Source organism: Plecotus auritus, assembly GCF_963455305.1.
Source record: "Plecotus auritus genome assembly, chromosome: 8".
NCBI lineage: Eukaryota > Metazoa > Chordata > Mammalia > Chiroptera > Vespertilionidae > Plecotus > Plecotus auritus.
In genome coordinates, this window is record NC_137782.1 from 61,762,035 (window position 1) to 61,781,440 (window position 19,406).

Below are 19,406 nucleotides of genomic sequence, written 5' to 3' on the forward strand. Positions count from 1 at the left end.
TTGCTGTACCTCCAATTCTCTGTGAGCTTTTCTCTTTCCTTCTAATTGTAGAATTTCCACTCAGCCAGCTTTCCTGTGGTTCTGGATGGTGTCCGTTCTGTCTTTTAGTGGTAGTTTTGAAATTGTTGTGCGAGGCAGCAGTTTAGGTGCTTACCTATGCCGCCATCTTGGTTTCTATCCATTGATTTTTAGAGAGAGGGAAAGACAGAAGTATTGATGTGAGAGAAACACATCGATTGGTTATCGGTTGCCTCCTGCCTGTGCCCCGACTAGTGACCGGTCTGGGGAGGAGCCTGCAACTGAGGTACGTGCCCTTGATGGGAATCAAACCCGGGACCCTTCAGTCCATAGGCCAACGCTCTATCCACTGAGCAAAAGAGGAGGGCTTTAGAAACTTTGGCTTCTCAGAAACTTTTGTCAGGACAGGAGTAAGGTAAGTCTTGGGGAGCTCCTTATGTTGTGGGGTCAACCAAAGGCTTATATAAATTCTCAAAAAATACTTGTTTTATTTTCTTATGATCTCTTGTTCCCTGCTCCCCATACTCTAGACTTACAAAGAGGTAGCATCCTATATAATAAAAGGGTAATATGCAAATTGACCCTAATGGCGGAACGATTGGGAACGACTTGTCGCTATGACGCTCACTGACCACCAAGGGGCAGATGCTCAATGCAGGAGCTGCTCCCTGGTGGTCAGAGTGCTCCCACAGGGGGAGCTCCACTCAGCCACAAGCCAGGTTGACAGCTGCTAGTGCAGCGGCAGTGGTGGGAGCCTCTCCCGCCTCCTCGGCAGCATTAAAGAGTCTGACTGGCCTAAGCCATCAATCGGACATTCCCTGAGGGCTCCCGGGCTGCCAGAGGGATGTCTGACTGCCAGCTTAGGCCCGATCCCCTAAGGATCGGGCCTAAGCTGGCAGGTGGACATTCCCTGAGGGGTTCTGGACTGTGAGAGGGCGCAGGCTGGGCTGAGGGACCCCCTTCCTCCAGTGCACAAATTTCGTGCACCGGGCCTCTAGTATAACATAATAGACATATATGTAAAATAAAAAGTACTATGGATTCTTCATTGTTGATTATATAATTATGCATTACCATGCTTTTTCTGTATTTTCTTTTCAAAGGTTTTCTTTTTGTCCACTTGGCACATGCTTCTGGAATAATATTCACCATGGTTTTGGATGACCTTCCAAATTTAGAAGACATCTATACTTCCTTGTGTTCATCAACAATGGAAGACTCAGAGATGGATTTTGACTCTGGACTAGAAGATGATGACACAAAAAGTGATAGTATTTTGGAGGATTCCACAATCTTTGTGGCCTTCAAAGGAAATATAGATGATAAAGACTTCAAATGGAAATTGGACACAATATTGGAGAATGTGCCCAATTTGTTACACATGGGTAATTTGCTTTAATTACTTTTGCCTTCTAAGTATTTGCCCTTCTGTAACTATCTTGAGTTTTACAATGTAAATTTTGCTGTACTGGTTTGAAAGACTCATTTTAATTGTAAAGTTGGAATTTTAGATTTTTTTTCTTTTTTTCTTTTTTTAAGAAATGCTATTGTGTTTCTTTTAAGTTCATGGAGGAATTGAACTTAACATAGCAATACGTAAATAACCTGCTCTAGTGGATAGGAGTAAGTCTTAAAACCCAAATATATTTTTTGTTTCTAACTCTCTGGCCTTATGTATAAAATGAAGAATTTAGACTGGATCTTTAAGTCTTTCACTCCATGGATCTACTTAAGGTATGCTTGAAATTTGTTTTCTTAAACTTTAGATCAGAGGATACTGAATCCAGCCATCAGCCACATGTTATGGCCCACTTTCATTTTTTTGTTTTGTTTTGTTTTTTAATTTTTTAATGTCTGAGTTTCATTGCCAATGCTTTAAAATTTTAAATATTTACATGAAAATCCATATTTTGCATTTGTCTGTAAAAATGGAAAGATCTGATAGCTTTGAGCTCTCCCTCTGCCCCAGATGATGCTGAATAGCACCAAAGGCAGCCCCTCACCTCACCACAATTTGCATCTGATCTTTTCACACATTTAGATTACCTGTCTTGGTCTTGTGGCCATTTGTGTGTGTGTGGGTTTTTTTTGGCAATTTTGCACTTTATTTTTTATTTATTTGTTTGTTTGTTTGAAGTATTACATATGTCTCCTTTTTCCCTGATTGACCCCCTTCCCCTCATTTGTGTTTTTGAATCTTACTTCAGATGTTCTCCATCTTTCTTGGTTGGACAGTTATCTAATCCCTTCAGACATAGTGCAAAGTCTAGGTTTTATCTTTCTATCACAAATCTTGATTTGATCAAATGCTCATTAGCTTTTTTTAGGCATGGGGTTTTTTTCTTTTGAGATTTGATGTCAGAAGGGAAGCTGCTTTTTTTTTTTTCTTCAAGACTTTTTTAGTGTGTTGTGTAAGATTTTTTTATAGTTAATGTATTATTTAGCATAGTATTAGAGATTTTGTGTTAAAGTTGCAGTTATTACCATCATTGTCACCATAATCATAATATATCATTTTATAAGGGCCCAGCTGGACCTGAACTTGCTCATTGCTCTTAATTACCCACATTTTTTCCCTTGTTTTTAAATAGCTGAGTCATTTTTTTCATGGCTTTTAAACAAATTACCAAACCCTGACCTATGCAGTTATTAGATTATATTCTTGGTGCAAACATGTATTTTAAGTCATATCTTCTCAAATATGATGGAACTTTTAAAAACTTTTGACAAAATGTAGCTACATATAGACAAGGATTTTTCTGAAACCAAATCACAAGTAGATAATGTCATAGCCTATTTGATGTTTGTCTAGACCACATATAAGATTCCAATACTCTTCAGATTAGGAAGAAGCCCTGTAGCATCTGTACTCTGTGGAAACAGGATCCCAAGCTTCCTGCCTTTTGCTATTTGGAGGCATAAGTGTCATGGAAAGGAAATTGACCTGAGAATCAGAGCAGAATTTTAATGCCATCTCTGATGCTGCCAGGTAGCCACAGGATCATGGGCCAATCACTTAGCCTTTCTGGGCTTCAGTTTTCTTGCCTGTAAAATAGACTTGAACTAAATATTGCCTAATTCTTTCTAAATTTCTGCGATTGTATTATCTCACTGCTCTTAGCAAGTGATCTCTTTTCCCCACATTAGAACAAGTGAACTTTATGTCTGGGAAAGTTAACTCTCAATGTATAATGGTTTTGGAGTTGGCAGGGGCTTTAGGCAACATGTAGGCACTTTCCCCTATCCATGGATATTTCTTATTTTGAGAACAGATATGCCCACAAGTCCATTTTCCTTTTTTTTTTAGTCCTCGCCCGAGGATCTTTTTCCATTGATTTTTTTTGGGGAGAGTGGAAGAGAGAGGGAAAGACAGAGAAACATTGATGTGAGAGAAACACATTGATTGGTTGCCTCCTGCATGAGTGCTGACCAGGACCCAGGCCAGGGAGAAGCCTGTAACCAAGATATGTGCCCTTGACTGGAATTGAACCTGCAGGTCGACGCTCCATCCACTGAGCCAAACTAGCTAGAGCAAGACCATTTTCTTAATATTGAAATGTATAACTGAGTAGAGGATACAAAAGATTTAACTTAGCCGAGTTTTAACAAAAGGGAAAATTATTTTGTCTGGCGTTGTTGAAAAAAAAAAAAAAAGCTTTTTAGTCTGCTAACTGGTCCTGGGATTTGTTTTTCCATCTGTAAAATATAATTACAAACAATATTACCTCCTCAATTAGTTAATTTTTATATCTTCTTTTAAAAACATGTCCTGAAGTTTGCATTGATTTTTCAGACTTGCTGAAATGTAATGTTTTTATTTCCTAACTGAAGCTTGGTTGTCAAATTTATGTTTTTTCCCCCTCAGTTTCATGTGCTTCAGTAGAAATTGTACTCTTATTTAAAGTAGGTAAAGATTTAAAAATCAAAGACATAAAGAATCAAGACTTAAGCCCCCCTTAAATTGAAACATTTATAGGACATTATAAGATATGTTTGCTCTCTGTCTCTATAATTATCTTCCATAGGGATGCTCAGTGAATATTTAAATATGAGTATTAAAATTTCAGGTATTTTATTTGAAGTGGTAAAATTGCTTAACCTTTTTTCTTATTTTTCCTTTTTTTGTGTAACCTTTTTATAAGTAAATTTACTAGTGACTTTTATAGTGCTGTTTCTTTAAATAAGCTGCAGATTCCTTCGTACGTATTCAACAGTTGGCATATCTGCCAATTGAATTTTTATAGAATCTTACTTGAAATTGGAAACTTAAATGTTCTCAGTTTCTCAGGTCACATACATTAATCTGAGTCCAGAATAGATATTATTCTATTAATTTAAACTTAACCTCTCTCTTCTCTCATATTCCTTACTCTATTTTACTGCTTTCCATTTATTCAGTAGCTATGGTGTAGTTGGTCCTGTACTAGGTTTTTGGGACATATTATCTCATTTAGCACTCACAATCTCTAATAGTTTTTTTCATGATTTTAAAGAAGAGAAAGGTAATTTTCAGAAAGATCAAATAACTTGTTCATGGGCACCCTGATGCTAGGTGGCAAAGTTAGTATTAGATTTGAAGTCTGACACCAAAGCCTAAGCTTCTTAGCTACTCCAAGCTAGAGCTTTGCCAGTTCTTTTATCTTTTTGTTTTTGTTTGTTTCATGTCTTCTAGTGGCTAAAAGATTACTAATATTATTCTCTTTCTTTCACAACCAAGAATCCAGCAAGCTAAAGGTACAGAAGGTGGAGCCCTGGAATAGTGTGCGTGTGACATTCAACATCCCCCGAGAAGCAGCGGAGCGGCTACGGATCCTGGCCCAGAGCAACAACCAGCAGCTTCGGGATCTGGGGATTCTCTCCGTTCAGATTGAAGGTGCCCATCTGGACCCAAATCATAACAACAGCAGAATGTGGCATGATTTCCTATGCTGATTTAATCCTCTCCTCTTCAGTTTTAGAATGCCAAGTAACTTATGTAACCTGTGCTTCACATTGTAGCACCTTAGGATAAAGAGGAATTGAGTCCCTAGTTGGGTCCTGATGCTGCACCATCTGTAGCCTCAGACTCCATTCCCGTGTCTGATTTTGGCTGTTGGCCTATCATACTTTGATTTTACTGGCATTCTGACCAGAAACTGATTTGTCTTTTGAAGAATATCTAATTTCAGTTGCTTCCTTCTACCAAATAAGCCTTAGTTTTTATATCTTTACTTACCTAACAGAGATTAGGAGACCCCAAACAATTCTTTTGTAGTAGTATTCATTTTTCAAATACTTTGCCAGAGTGATCTTTTCAAAATGAAAATATACTACATAAACACACACAGTTTAAACTTAAATCTCTGCTATGGCTTGCTATTGTTCAAAAGACCAGACTCTTTATCATGACCTCAGGCTTTGCATGGTCTGACCTCTACCTTTTCATCCAGCCTTATCTTGTACAACTCTCCTCTTTGCTGTGTTCCAGCCTTTCCAGCTTGCTTTTGGTTCCTTGAATATGCATTTCTTTCTCCCGCCACAGGTCCTTGGCATTGATGGAATATTGTTCCCTATCATTTTCCCTTAAACACCTCCTCAGCCTTCCAGTATCAGCTTACATCTTCTTGAGGATGTATTTTTTGAACTCCTTGACACAGTCATAGTTTTTTGTTATGTATACTCAGAAAAGTCTGGATTTTTCCCCCTCAGGTCACACTTTCATTAGAGCAGTTATTTGATGATTATTTTGTTCCCCCATAGACTGCAAGCTCAGGTAGGATAGAGAGCATGTCTTGTTTGGCTTACTGTTGGATCGCTGCTTGACTGTACATATTTTAGGTTCTTTGGTAGATATATGTTAAATGAAACCAAGGGAAGCACATATATAATGGCAACACTTTGTTTCAGCGCTCAGAATATAGTGCTAAATAAAATATGGTCCTTGTTTTTATGAAATCAAAAGGAGTTCATGACCTTGGTGAGGCAAATAAACCTCTGAAAGGTGTAAGTACCAAGTGTGGGGAAGCACAAAGGAGGTTCTATCTTTAGGTGCCCAGTGAACCAAAACCATCTCCTTCCCTCTTATGTTGATGCAGGCAGGTGGCAACCAACGTTTTCAGCCTTCCCTTCCACTGGTAGGCCAAGCCTTCCTGACGCTGTGCTTGCTTAGAACCTAAATGCTCCACAAAACCTCAGCAGCTGAGCCTAGTCATTGTTGCTCAGTGGTTGAGTGTCAACCTATGAACCAGAAGGTCATGATTCGATTCCTGGTCAGGGCTTGTTGCCTGGGTTGTAGGGGGTGTGCAGGAGGCAGCTGGTCAATTGTTTCTCACATCAGTGTCTCTTTGCCTCTCCCTTCCTCTCTCCAAACATCAATAAAAACATTTTAAAAGAAAGAAAGAAAAGTGGAGTTTAACATCATTTGATAAATGAAGGAATAGTAACTTAAACAATAACTAGTTTATTTTGAAAAACTTTGGGTTGTCTAAAAGGATTCAGGAAAGTAAAATCAATTCACAGCAATCTAGGATATAGTGCATTTTTAGGAAGAGTGAAAGTAAAACCAGTATTGGATATAATAACACTATATTGACTGTTTATAAGCACATAAGCACATGTACTCTTTATAAGAAACACATAAGTGAAAACCCCAAATGTTTGTGGTCTCTGTTACCTATTTACCTGAGTTAAAAGGGCTTTTTTGGTAGTGTTTTCCACTGGAGAAAGGAAACACCAGTTTCTTTTAATCAGACCTATTTCCTACAAGTTCTTAAAAGGGTAAGATGCTGGCTCCTCTTTATTGTTATAGCCATACATTAAAACGTAAGTACCAGCAAAGAGGCAAAATAGATAACATTTCTAGATATTATTAAATTCACATATTACAGAAAGAAGGTCTTTAACTTTTTGGTAACGTGTATCCCTGGGGATCTCCTTTCTCTCTCCACATTCTCTGAGAACTCCTCAGGAAGGAGGGAAAGTGGTGGCAGCAGCTGTTGCTTTTGTGAAACTGGTAGTCAGTTGATGCCTTTGTAAATTGTAAGGGGAGGTGTAGCCACTGTCGTAGTGTCTGCTACAAGGGTGGAGGGACAGGTTGTTCCCCGAACAGTCTGTTCTCCAGTGAAGAACACTCCTTGTACCTTCCCTTTTTTGAGTTTTGGCCAGGGAATTGGGGGGACATCCTTTTTGAGGGCATTTTGTGACCCTTCTGTAAATTCATGGTGATTTAAAGCAGAAGTCTGCAACCATTTTTTGTAAAAGGCCAGAGAATAAATTTCTTTGACTTTGTCACAACAACTCAACTGTTGTAGCACAAAAATAGCCATAGGCAATGTGTAAATGAATAAGCGAGGCTGTGTTCCAATAACACTTTATTTAAATAAACAGGCAATAGGCTAGATTTGGCCCATAAGCGATAGCTGACCCCTAACAGGTAAGTTTGGGAGCCAGTAGTGTTCTCTACATGTTGGGTTTTTTGTGTGTGTGTGTATGTGTGTGTGTTTTGAGATGTGTCTTTATTGATTTCAGAGGGAAAGAGAAAGAGAGACATCAATGATGAGAATCATTGATTGGCTGCTTCCTGCACGTCCCCTACTGGGGATCAAGCTCGCAACCCAGGCAGAATCGAACCCAGGACCCTTCATTCCGCAGGCTGACATTCTATCCACTAAGCCAAACCAGCTAGGGCTCCACATGTTTTTTGTTGTTTGTTTTTATTTATTTTTTTGTTATTTTTATTTTATTTTATTTTATTAATCTTTATTGTTCAGATTATTACATTTGTTCCTCATTTTTCCCCCATACCCCCCTCCACCCAGTTCCCACCCCACCCCATGCCCTTACCCCCACCACTGTCCTTGTCCATAGGTGTACGATTTTTGTCCAGTCTCTTCCCACACCCCCCACATCCCCTTCCCCCCGAGAATTGTCAGTTCACTTCCTTTCTATGCCCCTGATTCTAATATATTCACCAGTTTATTCTGTTCATCAGATTTTTTATTCACTTGATTTTTAGATTCACTTGTTGACAGATACGTATTTATTGTCACTTTGTTGTTCATAATTTTTATCTTTACCTTTTTCTTCTTCTTCCTCTTCTTAAAGAATACCCTTCAGCATTTCATATAATGCTGGTTTGGCGGTGATGAACTCCTTTAGCTTTTTCTTATCTGCAAAGCTCTTTATCTGACCTTCAATTCTGAATGATAGCTTTGCTGGGTAGAGTAATCTTGGTTGTAGGTTCTTGCTGTTCATCACTTTGAATATTTCTTGCCATTCCCTTCTGACCTGCATAGCTTCTGTTAAGAAATCAGCTGACAGTCGTATGGGTACTCCCTTGTAGGTAACTGTTTTTCTCTTGCTGCTTTTAGGATTCTCTCTTTGTCCTTTGCCCTTGGCATTTTAATTATGATGTGTCTTGGTATGGTCCTCTTTGGATTCCTTTTGTTTGGAATTCTCTGCGCTTCCTGGACTTGTAAGTCTATTTCTTTCACCTGGTGGGGGAAGTTTTTTGTTATTATTTCTTCAAATAGGTTTTCAGTATCTTGCTCTCTCTCTTCTTCTGGCACCCCCATAATGCAAATGTTGGTATGCTTGAAGTTGTCCTTGCACTATCTTCATATTTTTGGATTCTCTTTGCTTTTTGTTTTTCCGGTTGGGTGTTTTTTGCCTCTTCGTATTTCAAATCTTTGATTTGATTCTTGGGATCCTCTAGTCTGCTTTTGGATCTCTGTATATTATTCTTTATTTCAGTCAGTGTATGCTTAATTTCTAATTGGTCTGTTTTCATATCCTTGAGGGTCTCACTATATTTCTTGGAGGTTTCTATAAGATTCTTGAGTCACCTTATAACCATGATTTTGAACTCTATATCCATTCGTTTGCTTTCCTCCATTTCTTTCATTTATGACCTGTTTCTTTGTCTCCGCATTTTGGCTACTTCCCTGTGTTGATAGAGTGGCTTTGTATGCTAGGTGTCCTATAGGGCCTAGTGGCTCAGCCTCCCCAGTTACCTGAGGTGGACACTCTTGGTGCACCCCTTTGTGGGCTGTGTGCACAGTCTTGTTGTAGTTAAGCCTTGATTGCTGTTGGTATCACTGGGAAGAATTGACCTCCAGGCCAATTGGCTGTGAGGACCAGTTGTGTCTACATTGGGAGAACTTTTGTGCTGGAGACACCCTTATGGGGCAGGACTTGCTTCAGTGGCTTTGGCGCTCACTCATTCTGCCCCTGAGTGTGTCTCTTATGGATGTGAAGAGTTGTAATCTGGATGATCTCACTCTGACCACTGGGTACCCTGGCTCTTGGGTCTCCAAGGAGGTGCAAAGTCAGCCACTGCCTGAGGCCAACCAGCAGGAGCTACAGAGAGATCTGCAGATTCCTCCTCTTCGTTTGGGGTTTGGAGGTGCCCAGATGAGGCCCAGATGTGAAGCAATGCAAGCTGCTCTGGAGCCTTGGGCCTTCTTTTGGAAGCTCTGGGGCTCTCTGACCCAGCTGCAGTTTGTTAAATTGCAAAAGGCCAGGCCATTCATAATGCAAAAGCTTCTGCGCACAGTTTGGGTGGGGTTGTAAATTGGGTGGGGCGGGGTCTCAGGGAATCACCAGGGTGGAGCAAACAGCAATGGCTGTCCGTCAGCCCTGCCCCTAAGAGGCTCCCGGGTCTCTGTGTCCTGTGGCACCGTGCAGGAACAATGATTGCTGCAAGCTCCTCTGAGAGAAAGCTGCCCTTGCGTTCTGGCCTGATGCCAGACAGTCCATTTTCTCTCCATATGAGGTATGAGTCTGGGTCCCCAGAGTCTCACCCGGAACTAGAGTTCAGAGCAGTCGGGAGCTTGTATCTCCCTCCCGATTGAAAAAGACAACAGCGTACCCAGTTGCCAGCCTCTTTCACACACCTCCGTACCTCCACACTTCCACACCTCCGCATCTCCTACCGGACTCAGTGCACTTTTCTCTTGCCTTCTAGTTGTAGAATTTCCACTCAGCCAGCCTTCCCGTGGTTCTGGGTGATATTCGTTTTGTCTTTTAGTTGTAGTTTTGATGTGGTTGTGTGCGGCAGCAAGTTCAGGTGTTTACCTATGCCGCCATCTTGGTTGTCCTTGTTTGTTTTTAATAAAACTTAGCAGCCCTAACCGGTTTGGCTCAGTGGATAGAGCATCGGCCTGCGGACTCAAGGGTCCCAGGTTTGATTCCGGTCAAGGGCATGTACCTTGGTTGCGGGCACATCCCCAGTACGGGGTGTGCAGGAGGCGGCTGATCGATGTTTCTCTCTCATCGATGTGTCTAACTCTCTATCCCTCTCCCTTCCTCTCTGTAAAAAATCAATAAAATATATTAAAAAAAATAAAATAAAATAATAAAATAAAACTTAGCAGTAGTTACATGTAATTGGCAGTTAGGGGAATAATAGCAGTATAATGTGGAAATTGTGTTTATTCACATGTGATTGTTTCTGGGCAGGTGAACTAGAATAGTGGGACTAGAAGGATAAATATCCATAAGGGAGCTGGGGGGAGCCTTTAGTTCAGCTGCTGCTTAGGTGGAAGTCCTTTCAGCTTTATTTTAAGAAAATTAAAAATGAGAACTTACACTTAAGTATGTTCCTCAGAAGTGCACCCCCCAGCATTCCATGGCTCTCGGCTTGTGACAAGTTTCATTTCCTCCTGTGCCTGCCTTAATGGCAGTCCCACTGGCTCAGAGCACCACTGCATCTGCATTATCTTAGCACCTTCCACCAGGCATTTCCACTCTAGTGTTTTGGGGCATGTTATCTCTACCAATTTTTGTTTTTGTTAGAGCTCTGGTTACAGAGCTGCATGAGTTTTGAGTTTGCCCCAACAATGTTTTTCTACTAAAACCTGTTATTTTCAGTGTGATATTTTATAGAATGGGAGGTTTTCCAGGAATGCATTTATCATCTAGAAAAATGCCTATAATTCTTTGTAAGGTTATAAGATGACTCTTCATCATATAGTCAGTAAATAGCTAATGAGTACCTACCATGTGCCAGGCACTGTTCTGTGTATATAAAGGGCATAACTAGGGGGGACTTATAAGTTATCACCTTTGAGAGTAAAATAACTATCCTGAGACAACAGATATAAAGGAACTAGGACAGACTTATGGTTACCTTTGCATAGTGATGGGGATGCAGACAAGAAAGCAAGTAAATAAGTATTTACATGGGATGTGCTCTGAAGAAATAGCAGGATGTTCTGATAGGGTGACATAACATTGGATAAGATGGTTAGAGGAGGCCTTTCTGGGCCTGTGACACTTAAGATTACGTGAAAATTGAGGCATTGACTTAATGTGAGAATAGTGCAGGAGACCTAGGCAGAGGGAGCAACATTCTCGAAGATCTTGAGGTAAGAAGCAGGTTTGTGTACCCAAGAAACTAAAAAAAATGCCACAAAGGCTGAATCCTTTTTATTGAAGGAGAAAATAGCATAAGTTTTTGAGGTTAGAGACATAGGCAAGGGCCACATCTGGGCTGTCCAGTATAATAGTCACAAGCCATATGTGGATATTGAGCACTGGAAATGTGCTTTAAGTGTAAAATACATACTAGATTTTGAAGACTTAGCTCTCTCCCAAAAGAATGTAAGGTATCTCATTAATAATTTTTATATTAATTGTATGTTGAAATAATATGTTACATGTATTGGGTTAATAAGTATATTGCAGTTAACTTCAGTTTATTTTTACTGCAGCGTCTAGAAAATTGTAAATTACATGTGTTGCTTATATTATATTTCTGTTGAGCAGCATTGGGCTAAATAGATCATTAGAGGCATTGTAGACCCTATTAAGAAGTTTGACTTGCATTTCTAAAGCAGTGAAAAGAAATGGAGTAGTTTTAAGTGGAGAAATGACATGATCTGATGTCCATTTTAAGAACAGTACTTTTTCTGCTTAGGATGTCCTAGCAGGATTGATATATTAATAGTCCTTTCCCTTTATTGGAAACGCTCAAGATCTATATTTTTCTCTTTTATTCCTAACTCCCATAGGCAACTTAGAGCATCTTTGTAGCCCCTGGTAATTGGTCTCTCTCTCTCTCTCTTTTTTTTTAAAATTATATTTTTATTGATTTCAGAGGGAGGAAGGGAGAGGGAGAGAGAGAAACATCCATGATGAGAGAGAATCATGGATCGGCCTGCCTCCTGCACTCCCCCTACTGGGAATTGAGCTTACAACATGGGCATGTGCCCTGACCAGGAATTGAACCATGACCTCCTGGTTCATAGGTCGACGCTCAACCCCTGAGCTACACCGGCTGGGCTGGTGATTTGTTCCCTGTGACTAACCAACCTGCCTGGTTAAAACAGAAAACTAACGTACATCACTGACAAGACAGAGGAAACTGTTGTGCTCTCATTAGGATCCTTTTTTTTTTTTTTTTTTTTCATTAGCTTCCTTCTTTATCATCTGATTCTGTAAGGAAAGACTTGAGTGAATGAAAACTTTCAACTCCTCAGCCACAGGCCAGCTATACTTTTATTTGTCCACAAGATGGTGCTGTTCTCCAGAGTAACAGCAGTTAAAATTTTAAAGGCGTGAAGCACCCCAAAACTTATTAATTGATTGGTTGATTGATTGATTTTAGAGAGGAATGGAAAGGAAGAGAAACATCCATCTGCTGCCTCCTCCACAGCCCCTACTGGGGATTGAGCCCTCAACACGGGCATGTGCCCTAACTGAGAATCGAACCAGCAACCTTTTGGTGCATGGGACAGCGCTCACCCAACTGAGCCACACCAGCCAGGGCTCAAAGACCTTTATATCATTAAACCAAGTAATATTTAAGTATCCTCTAACTTTAGGGTACACTCAATTGGAACACTTCTAGTGACATTACCTACCAGGTTATTATGAGGTTCAAATGAGATAAAATTTTGTAGGCATTAACAATCCTATACAAATGTTCTAATCATCAGATAGATGTCTCAGAGATAGATTAGTAACAACCTATCTACTGCTTTTTTTTTCAACTAAAATTGACATACAATGTTATATTAGTTTCTTGTGTGCAACATAGTGATTAAACATTTATGTAACTTATGAAGTGATCACCCCAATAAGTTTAATACCCATGTGATACCATATATAGTTATTACAATACTAGAGGCCTGGTGCATGAAAATTCATGCACTGGAGTGGGGTCCCTCAGCCCAGCCTGCCCCCCCTCACAGTCCAGGAGCCCTCAGGGGCGGGAGGCGACCTGGCGATCAGGGGAAGGCAACGTCCCCATCACACTTCTGCTGCTGCCACTGCTGGTAGTGCAAGCCTTTGCCGGCCCTGGTTGCCTGCGCCTTGGGCCCTCCCTGGGAGGCTGAGGGGCTGAGGGCGGGTCTGGCTGTACCGCATACCTGCCAGCCCCTCAGTGGGGCTGAAAGGACTGAGGGACTCCAGAGGGGCTGAGGGAACTGGGCGCAGCCATCTTGTGGCTATGGGCACCGCCATCTTTGTGATGGTGTGACATCAATTTGCATATTCTCTCTTTATTAGATGGGCTTTTTTACTGTGTTTCTATGCTGTATTTTACATCCCCATGACTATTTCTATAACTGGCAATTTGTGCTTCTTAATCTTAGCCTTCACAAACTTTTTCACCCTTCCCCCCACCCATGTCCCTCCATCTGGCAACCATCTATTCTCTGTATTGATGAGTTTGTTTCTGTTTTGTTTGTTCTTTTATTTTGTTTTTTAGATTCCACATATAAGTAAAATCATTCACTTAACATAATACCCTCTAGGTCCATCTGTGTTGTTGCATATGGCACAATTTCATTCATTTTTATGGCTAAGTTATATATGCCATTGTATATGTGTACCACATCTTTATCCATTTGTGTATCTATGGGCACTTAATGGCCTATTTACTCTTCATTGCATCAATTTCTCTGCTGGATATCTATGTATATTGCAGTTATTGAAAGGGAAATGGCATTTTGTTCACAAGTATTACAGTGTCCCCATTCTGTTTTTTTTCCTATACACACACATACATTCTCTCTCTCTCCCCCTCCCTCTCCTTCTCCCTCTCCCTCTCCCCTGCCCATGAGCTGTTTGAAAATAAATATTCAGAGTTCCAAGCTCTTTGCTGATGCTATGTATCATTAATCATTGCCCATCTCTATATTGTGAGAATTGGTTATGTTCTCGTGCTTCAAGTAAGTAAACCTTACAGAAAACTACAACTCTGGTATACCTTTTTTAAAAACAAAATTTGCATTTATTCTGATGATTTTATTTTTATAACCTGTCATTTTCAGGGGAAGGTGCTATCAACCTGGCTTTGGCTCAGAACCGAAGCCAAGATGTGAGAATGAATGGACCCATGGGAGCTGGAAATTCAGTTAGGATGGAGCCAGGATTTCCTATGGCAGGTGGTCCAGGTGAGATCTCTCACTCAATTGTATGACATTTTACTAGTTGCCCTTTTTTTGCTTTCTTTGCTAATGTATGATCATTTGGGTCCTACAAGATAGGCAGGGTTTCCTGACACGTTCTGTTTATTAGTTCAGGAAATAAAGACATGAAATCACTCTTGGGAGGCCATCTAGGATTTATAATCTTTGGGGCTCAAGCTAAACGTAGATGAGCACTGAGCAATACAGCAAACATTTATTAAGTTCTTGAATGATAGCACCTATGCTAACTGTTGAAAATAGAAATGAATAAAAAATGAGTAAAATATATCCTACCCTCAGGATGTTTATAGCATAATGGAGAATGTAGTTTTCTAACTCTCACTTTTTTTAAGGCTGAGAATCTGTGAGCTAAGAGTTCTTGCATGCTTATATGGAATCTGTAGAAGTATGAAGGAGAATACATGTTTTTATATATTTAGAGCTTGAGAGAGTTATAAATTATTTGCTACCTTTTCAAGTAAACCTGAAATTTCTTCTTTGGAGATTGAATTTAACATTCTGTGAATCACAGAATATTACAGTTGAGTTGGCTCTCGCATGTAAGCTGAGGAAGCTGTGGAGCTCATGTAAGGAAGCAGTTTGCCCAGAGTCAAGTAGCAGTAGGCTTAATATCTTAGATCTAATTCCCAATTTAATATTCTTTTCACTACACTCGTGGCTTTCATACTTTTTCTGCTGCAGGACCCTTTATTCAAATAAACCAGAAAGGCACAGCTTCTGTGGTTAAAGCAGAGTAAGCACCTGAAACTATACCAAATCATTCACCTCCTCACCTAGCACAGCAGCTCTTGAAGAAATGCAGGAGAATGGAGAAGCTCAATTTATAAAGCCATTGTTTTGAACAGTAGCTGAAAACTTGGCCTTACAGAATAGGAAGTAGGTTTTTATCCTGACACTAGAGGCCTGGTGCACGAAATTCGTGCACGGGAGGGTGTGTGTCCCTCAGCCCAGCTTGCACCCTCTCCAATCTGGGACCCCTCGAGGGATGTCCAGTGGGATCGGGCCTAAACAGGCAGTCGGACATCCCTCTCACAATCCAGGACTGCTGGCTCCCAACGGCTCGCCTGCCTGCCTTCCTGATTGCCCCTAACCGCTTCTGCCTGCCAGCCTGATCACTGCCTAACCACTCCCCTGCCAGCCTGATTGATGCCTAACTGCTCCTCTGCAAGCCTGTTTTCCCCTAACTGCCCTCCCCTGCAGGCCTGCTCAACCCTTACTGCCCTCCCCTGCAGGCCTGGTCACCCCTAACTGCCCTCCCCTGCAGGCCTGGTCCCCCCAACTGCTCTCCCCTGCAGACCTGGGTCCCCCCCAACTGCCCTCCCCTGCAGGCTTGATCGCCCCCAACTGCCCTCCCTTGCAGGCCTGGTCCCTCCCAAATGCCCTCCCCTGCAGGTCTGATCGCCCACAACTGCCCTCCCTTGCAGGCCTGGTCCCTCCCAACTGCCCTCCCCTGCTGGCCATCTTGTGGCGGCCATCTTGTGTCCACATGGGGGCAGGATCTTTGACCACATGGGGGCAGCCATCTTGTGTGTTGGAGTGATGGTCAATCTGCATATTACTCTTTTATTAAAAAGATAGGATTGCCATTTAGTGGTTACCTTAAGCTAGTTATTGCATCTCTCCAAGCAACAGTTTCTTCACCTATAAAATGAGATAATAGTGCCTGTAATCTATTGAGCTTATTCTTAAAGGAGGATGAGCCATGTAGCAAACATTTCTGAGTGCCTATTAGATGTCAGGATCTGTACTGTTGGACTATTGTGGGGTACCATATAGTAGATGGAAAATACCCAGCCTGGTACCTATAGTTGGAAGTCAGTAGATGTAATTCTCCATAGAAATCTGAGCATTTGGTTTTAAGGCAGCTTAATGAGAGATTATAGGTGGCACTGTTGCCACTAGTGAAGAATCGGGGTCAGAAGAAGAGTGAGAAGAACCTAACCAAGTTGCATGTAGTTAGTAAAAGAATGAATAGAAATAGGATGAAATTCAACCTGGGTTCTAGTCTCAATTCCTGGCCAAATGACAATATTTACTGGCTGTAGTTTCCTGTAAACATTTAATTACTAGAGGCCCGGTGCACGAAATTCATGCATGGTGTGTGTGTGTGTGTGTGTGTGTGTGTGTGTGTGTGTGTCCCTCAGCCCAGCCTGCACTCTCTGGGACCCCTCGAGGGATGTCCGACTGCCCGTTTAGGCCCGATCCCTGGTGGGATTGGGCCTAAACGGGCAGTCAGACATCCCTCTCACAATCCAGGACTGCTGGCTCCCAACCGCTCGCCTGCCTGCTTGCCTGATTGCCCCTAACCGCTTCTGCCTGCCAGCCTGATCACCCCCTAACCACTCCCCTGCCAGCCTGATCAACACCTAACTGCTCCCCTGCTGGCCTGGTCACTCCTAACTGCCCTTCCCTGCCACCCGGTCGCCCCTAACTGTCCTCCTCTGTAGGCCTGATCACCCCCAACTGCCCTCCCCTGCTGGCCCGGTAACCCCTAACTGCCCTCCCTTGCCAGCCTGATTGCCCCTAACTGCCCTTCCCTGCCAGCCTGGTTGCCCCCAACTGCCCTCCCCTGCAGACCTGGTTACCCCTTAACTGTCCTCCCCTGCAGACCTGGTTCCCCCCAACTGCTCTCCCCTGCAGGCCTGGTCCCCCCCCAACTGCCCTCCCCTGCTGGCCTGGTCCCTCCCAACTGCCCTCCCTTGCTGGCCTGGTCTCCCCCAACTTCCCTCCTCTGCTGGCCTGGTCACCCCTAACTGCCCTCCCCTGCTGGCCTGATCACCCACAACTGCCCTTCTCTGCAGGCCATCTTGTGTCCACATGGGGGCAGCCATCTTGTGTGTTGGAGTAACCATCAATTTGCATATTACTCTTTTATTAGATAGGATGTCCTAGAAGCAATGCTATATAGATCGCTTCCAGCCTTAAAATGTTAAGACCCTGTTAAACCGATGTCAGCACACAAATTGCAAGCTCTCCTAGTATCTAGCAAATAGCTCTCTTAACATCTGGCTAGTATCTGGAAAATAGCAGCATATTTATTAAGCATCTCTGAGAAGTGAGTCTAAATTACAGCAATATATGTAGTTTATTGTCAACATAAGAAACTTAGAAACTTTAGGTTGAAATTAAGTTAGATTTAGTGAAGGCCACTGATTATGATATAATATGAAGTTTCAGGAATAATGAATTGGTAATGATCTGTAGTCACAGTAACATTTTAACCCCTAATCTTTCTTTACTGCCAAGCATATTTCAGGCATGTTTTTCTCTATTGTCCATGGGGACAATGGATGCAAACAATTTTGATATTAGTTTAAACTAAGCAGAGGAATTTTTCTAGGGAAAGAGATCTTAGTACCCTATAAAACAGTAATAAATGACTTTAGAATTGTGTATCTATAGTGTATTAGATTGTAAATTTTTCTTAGCACTACTTTCTCTATTGGCAACAGTAAGTTAACTGATAAGCAAAATACTTTTGTAATTAAAACCATATCCATAGCCTGTTTGGTTTTTTCCCATAGCTTTAGAGAAGCTCAAGATTAGTGAGGATTCCATAGAAAGTCATTTCATCATGGTTTCTCAGCCTTGTCACTATTAATGCTTTAGGCTGATAATTCTTTGCTGTGGGGAGTTGTCGTGTGCATTGTGGGATGTTTAGCAGCATCCCTGGCCTCAACCACCAGATGCTAGTATAGCATGGCACTTTTCCAGTAGTGCCAACGAAAACTGTCTCCAGACATTGCTAAATGTTTCCTGGGTGACAAAATGTTTTCCCCCCCAAAGTTGTGAACCATGGATTTAGTCCAAATTCCCTCTAATATTGGAATGTATTTTATAGTATCTCTACTGAGCATGTAGTCAGCATGTGCTTAAACATTTCTGAGTGTAGGAGACTGATTATAGACTAAGAAAACCTGCTTGTTATCTCCTAAGAACTTTTTTACTGTCTAATTGCCATCTTTAAAAAATGGAATGGGGTTCCTAAGAAACAAATCCAGTTTGAACATTTACCTAACTGCCCTCCTCAACTACAAAACATCTAAAAATGCTTAATACACATATAACATTTAATGCAGAATTGAGCTTATAAGAAAGTAAGGAAAATCCCCAGGGCAAAAAATAAGTCAAAGAAGAAAATTTAAGTAGCAATAAAGAAATGAGAAGACTCTGCAGGGGCCAAGGGATAAAACATGAAGCCTTACTCGGGTCTACATAAAGAAAGAAGTCAGAATTCAGAATCCCTCATGAAGCGAGAATTTTCAGTGAAATATTGATTCAAAAATTTTTACCCTCTGGCACAGGAAGACAAATGCAAAACTTTTCTCTCTTGGCCTAGGCTCCTAGTTGGGGACTTGGTAAATGGTGGTTGTGGAATTGTTTTCTCTACCCTCATGCAGTTGGAAATTTAATATACAGGGTAGTGCAAAACTAAGTTTACAGTTGTACTTGAAACACAGAGTTTATTCTTGTATTATTATTTATTGTATTTTCCTTACGAACAACTGTAAACCTACTTTTGCCCCACCTTGTATTGAAATGACTCAGGAACAGCCAAGCTAAGTTAGTAAGTAGTTTTAGACTGGCTTCAACCCAGTAATAATTGTTGAAGCTCTGGAGAGGCACAATCTCAACCCAAGCCATTGCAGATTCTCATAGTTAAAGCCTATTATAAATGAGATATGAGGCCTGGTGCATGAAGTTTGTGCACGGTAGGGTCCCTAGGCCTGGCCAGCAATCAGGGCTGATTGGGGTCTTCTGGCTGCCAGCTGGGGCCTTCCTTCGTTCCACGCCATCCCCTGCATTCCGTGCCGCCCCCGGATGGTCAACTCTCATCATAGGGAGCGGTTGAACTCGTGGTTGGTAGAACGCCTGAGGGGACAATTTGCATATTAGCCTTTTATTATATAGGATTATACTCCAGACTTATAACATTTAGGGCTATACTCCCTCCCTCTAGATAATGGGAATATT

At 41.5% G+C, this 19,406-nt stretch overlaps 1 protein-coding gene across 2 annotated transcripts in view; it reads left to right on the forward strand.

Annotated features, from left to right (window-relative positions):
- The window catches only part of NCOA6 (nuclear receptor coactivator 6), a 103,051-nt gene that overhangs the window by 40,639 nt on the left and 43,006 nt on the right, over positions 1–19,406 (forward strand). For both annotated transcript variants that reach the window (XM_080684285.1, XM_080684286.1), the window contains exons 4-6: positions 1,122–1,403; positions 4,736–4,891; positions 14,274–14,396. In XM_080684285.1, the coding sequence (XP_080540411.1) occupies positions 1,169–1,403; positions 4,736–4,891; positions 14,274–14,396 (514 nt within the window). In that variant the 5' untranslated portion in view covers positions 1,122–1,168. The remainder of the gene's footprint in view (positions 1–1,121; positions 1,404–4,735; positions 4,892–14,273; positions 14,397–19,406) is intronic.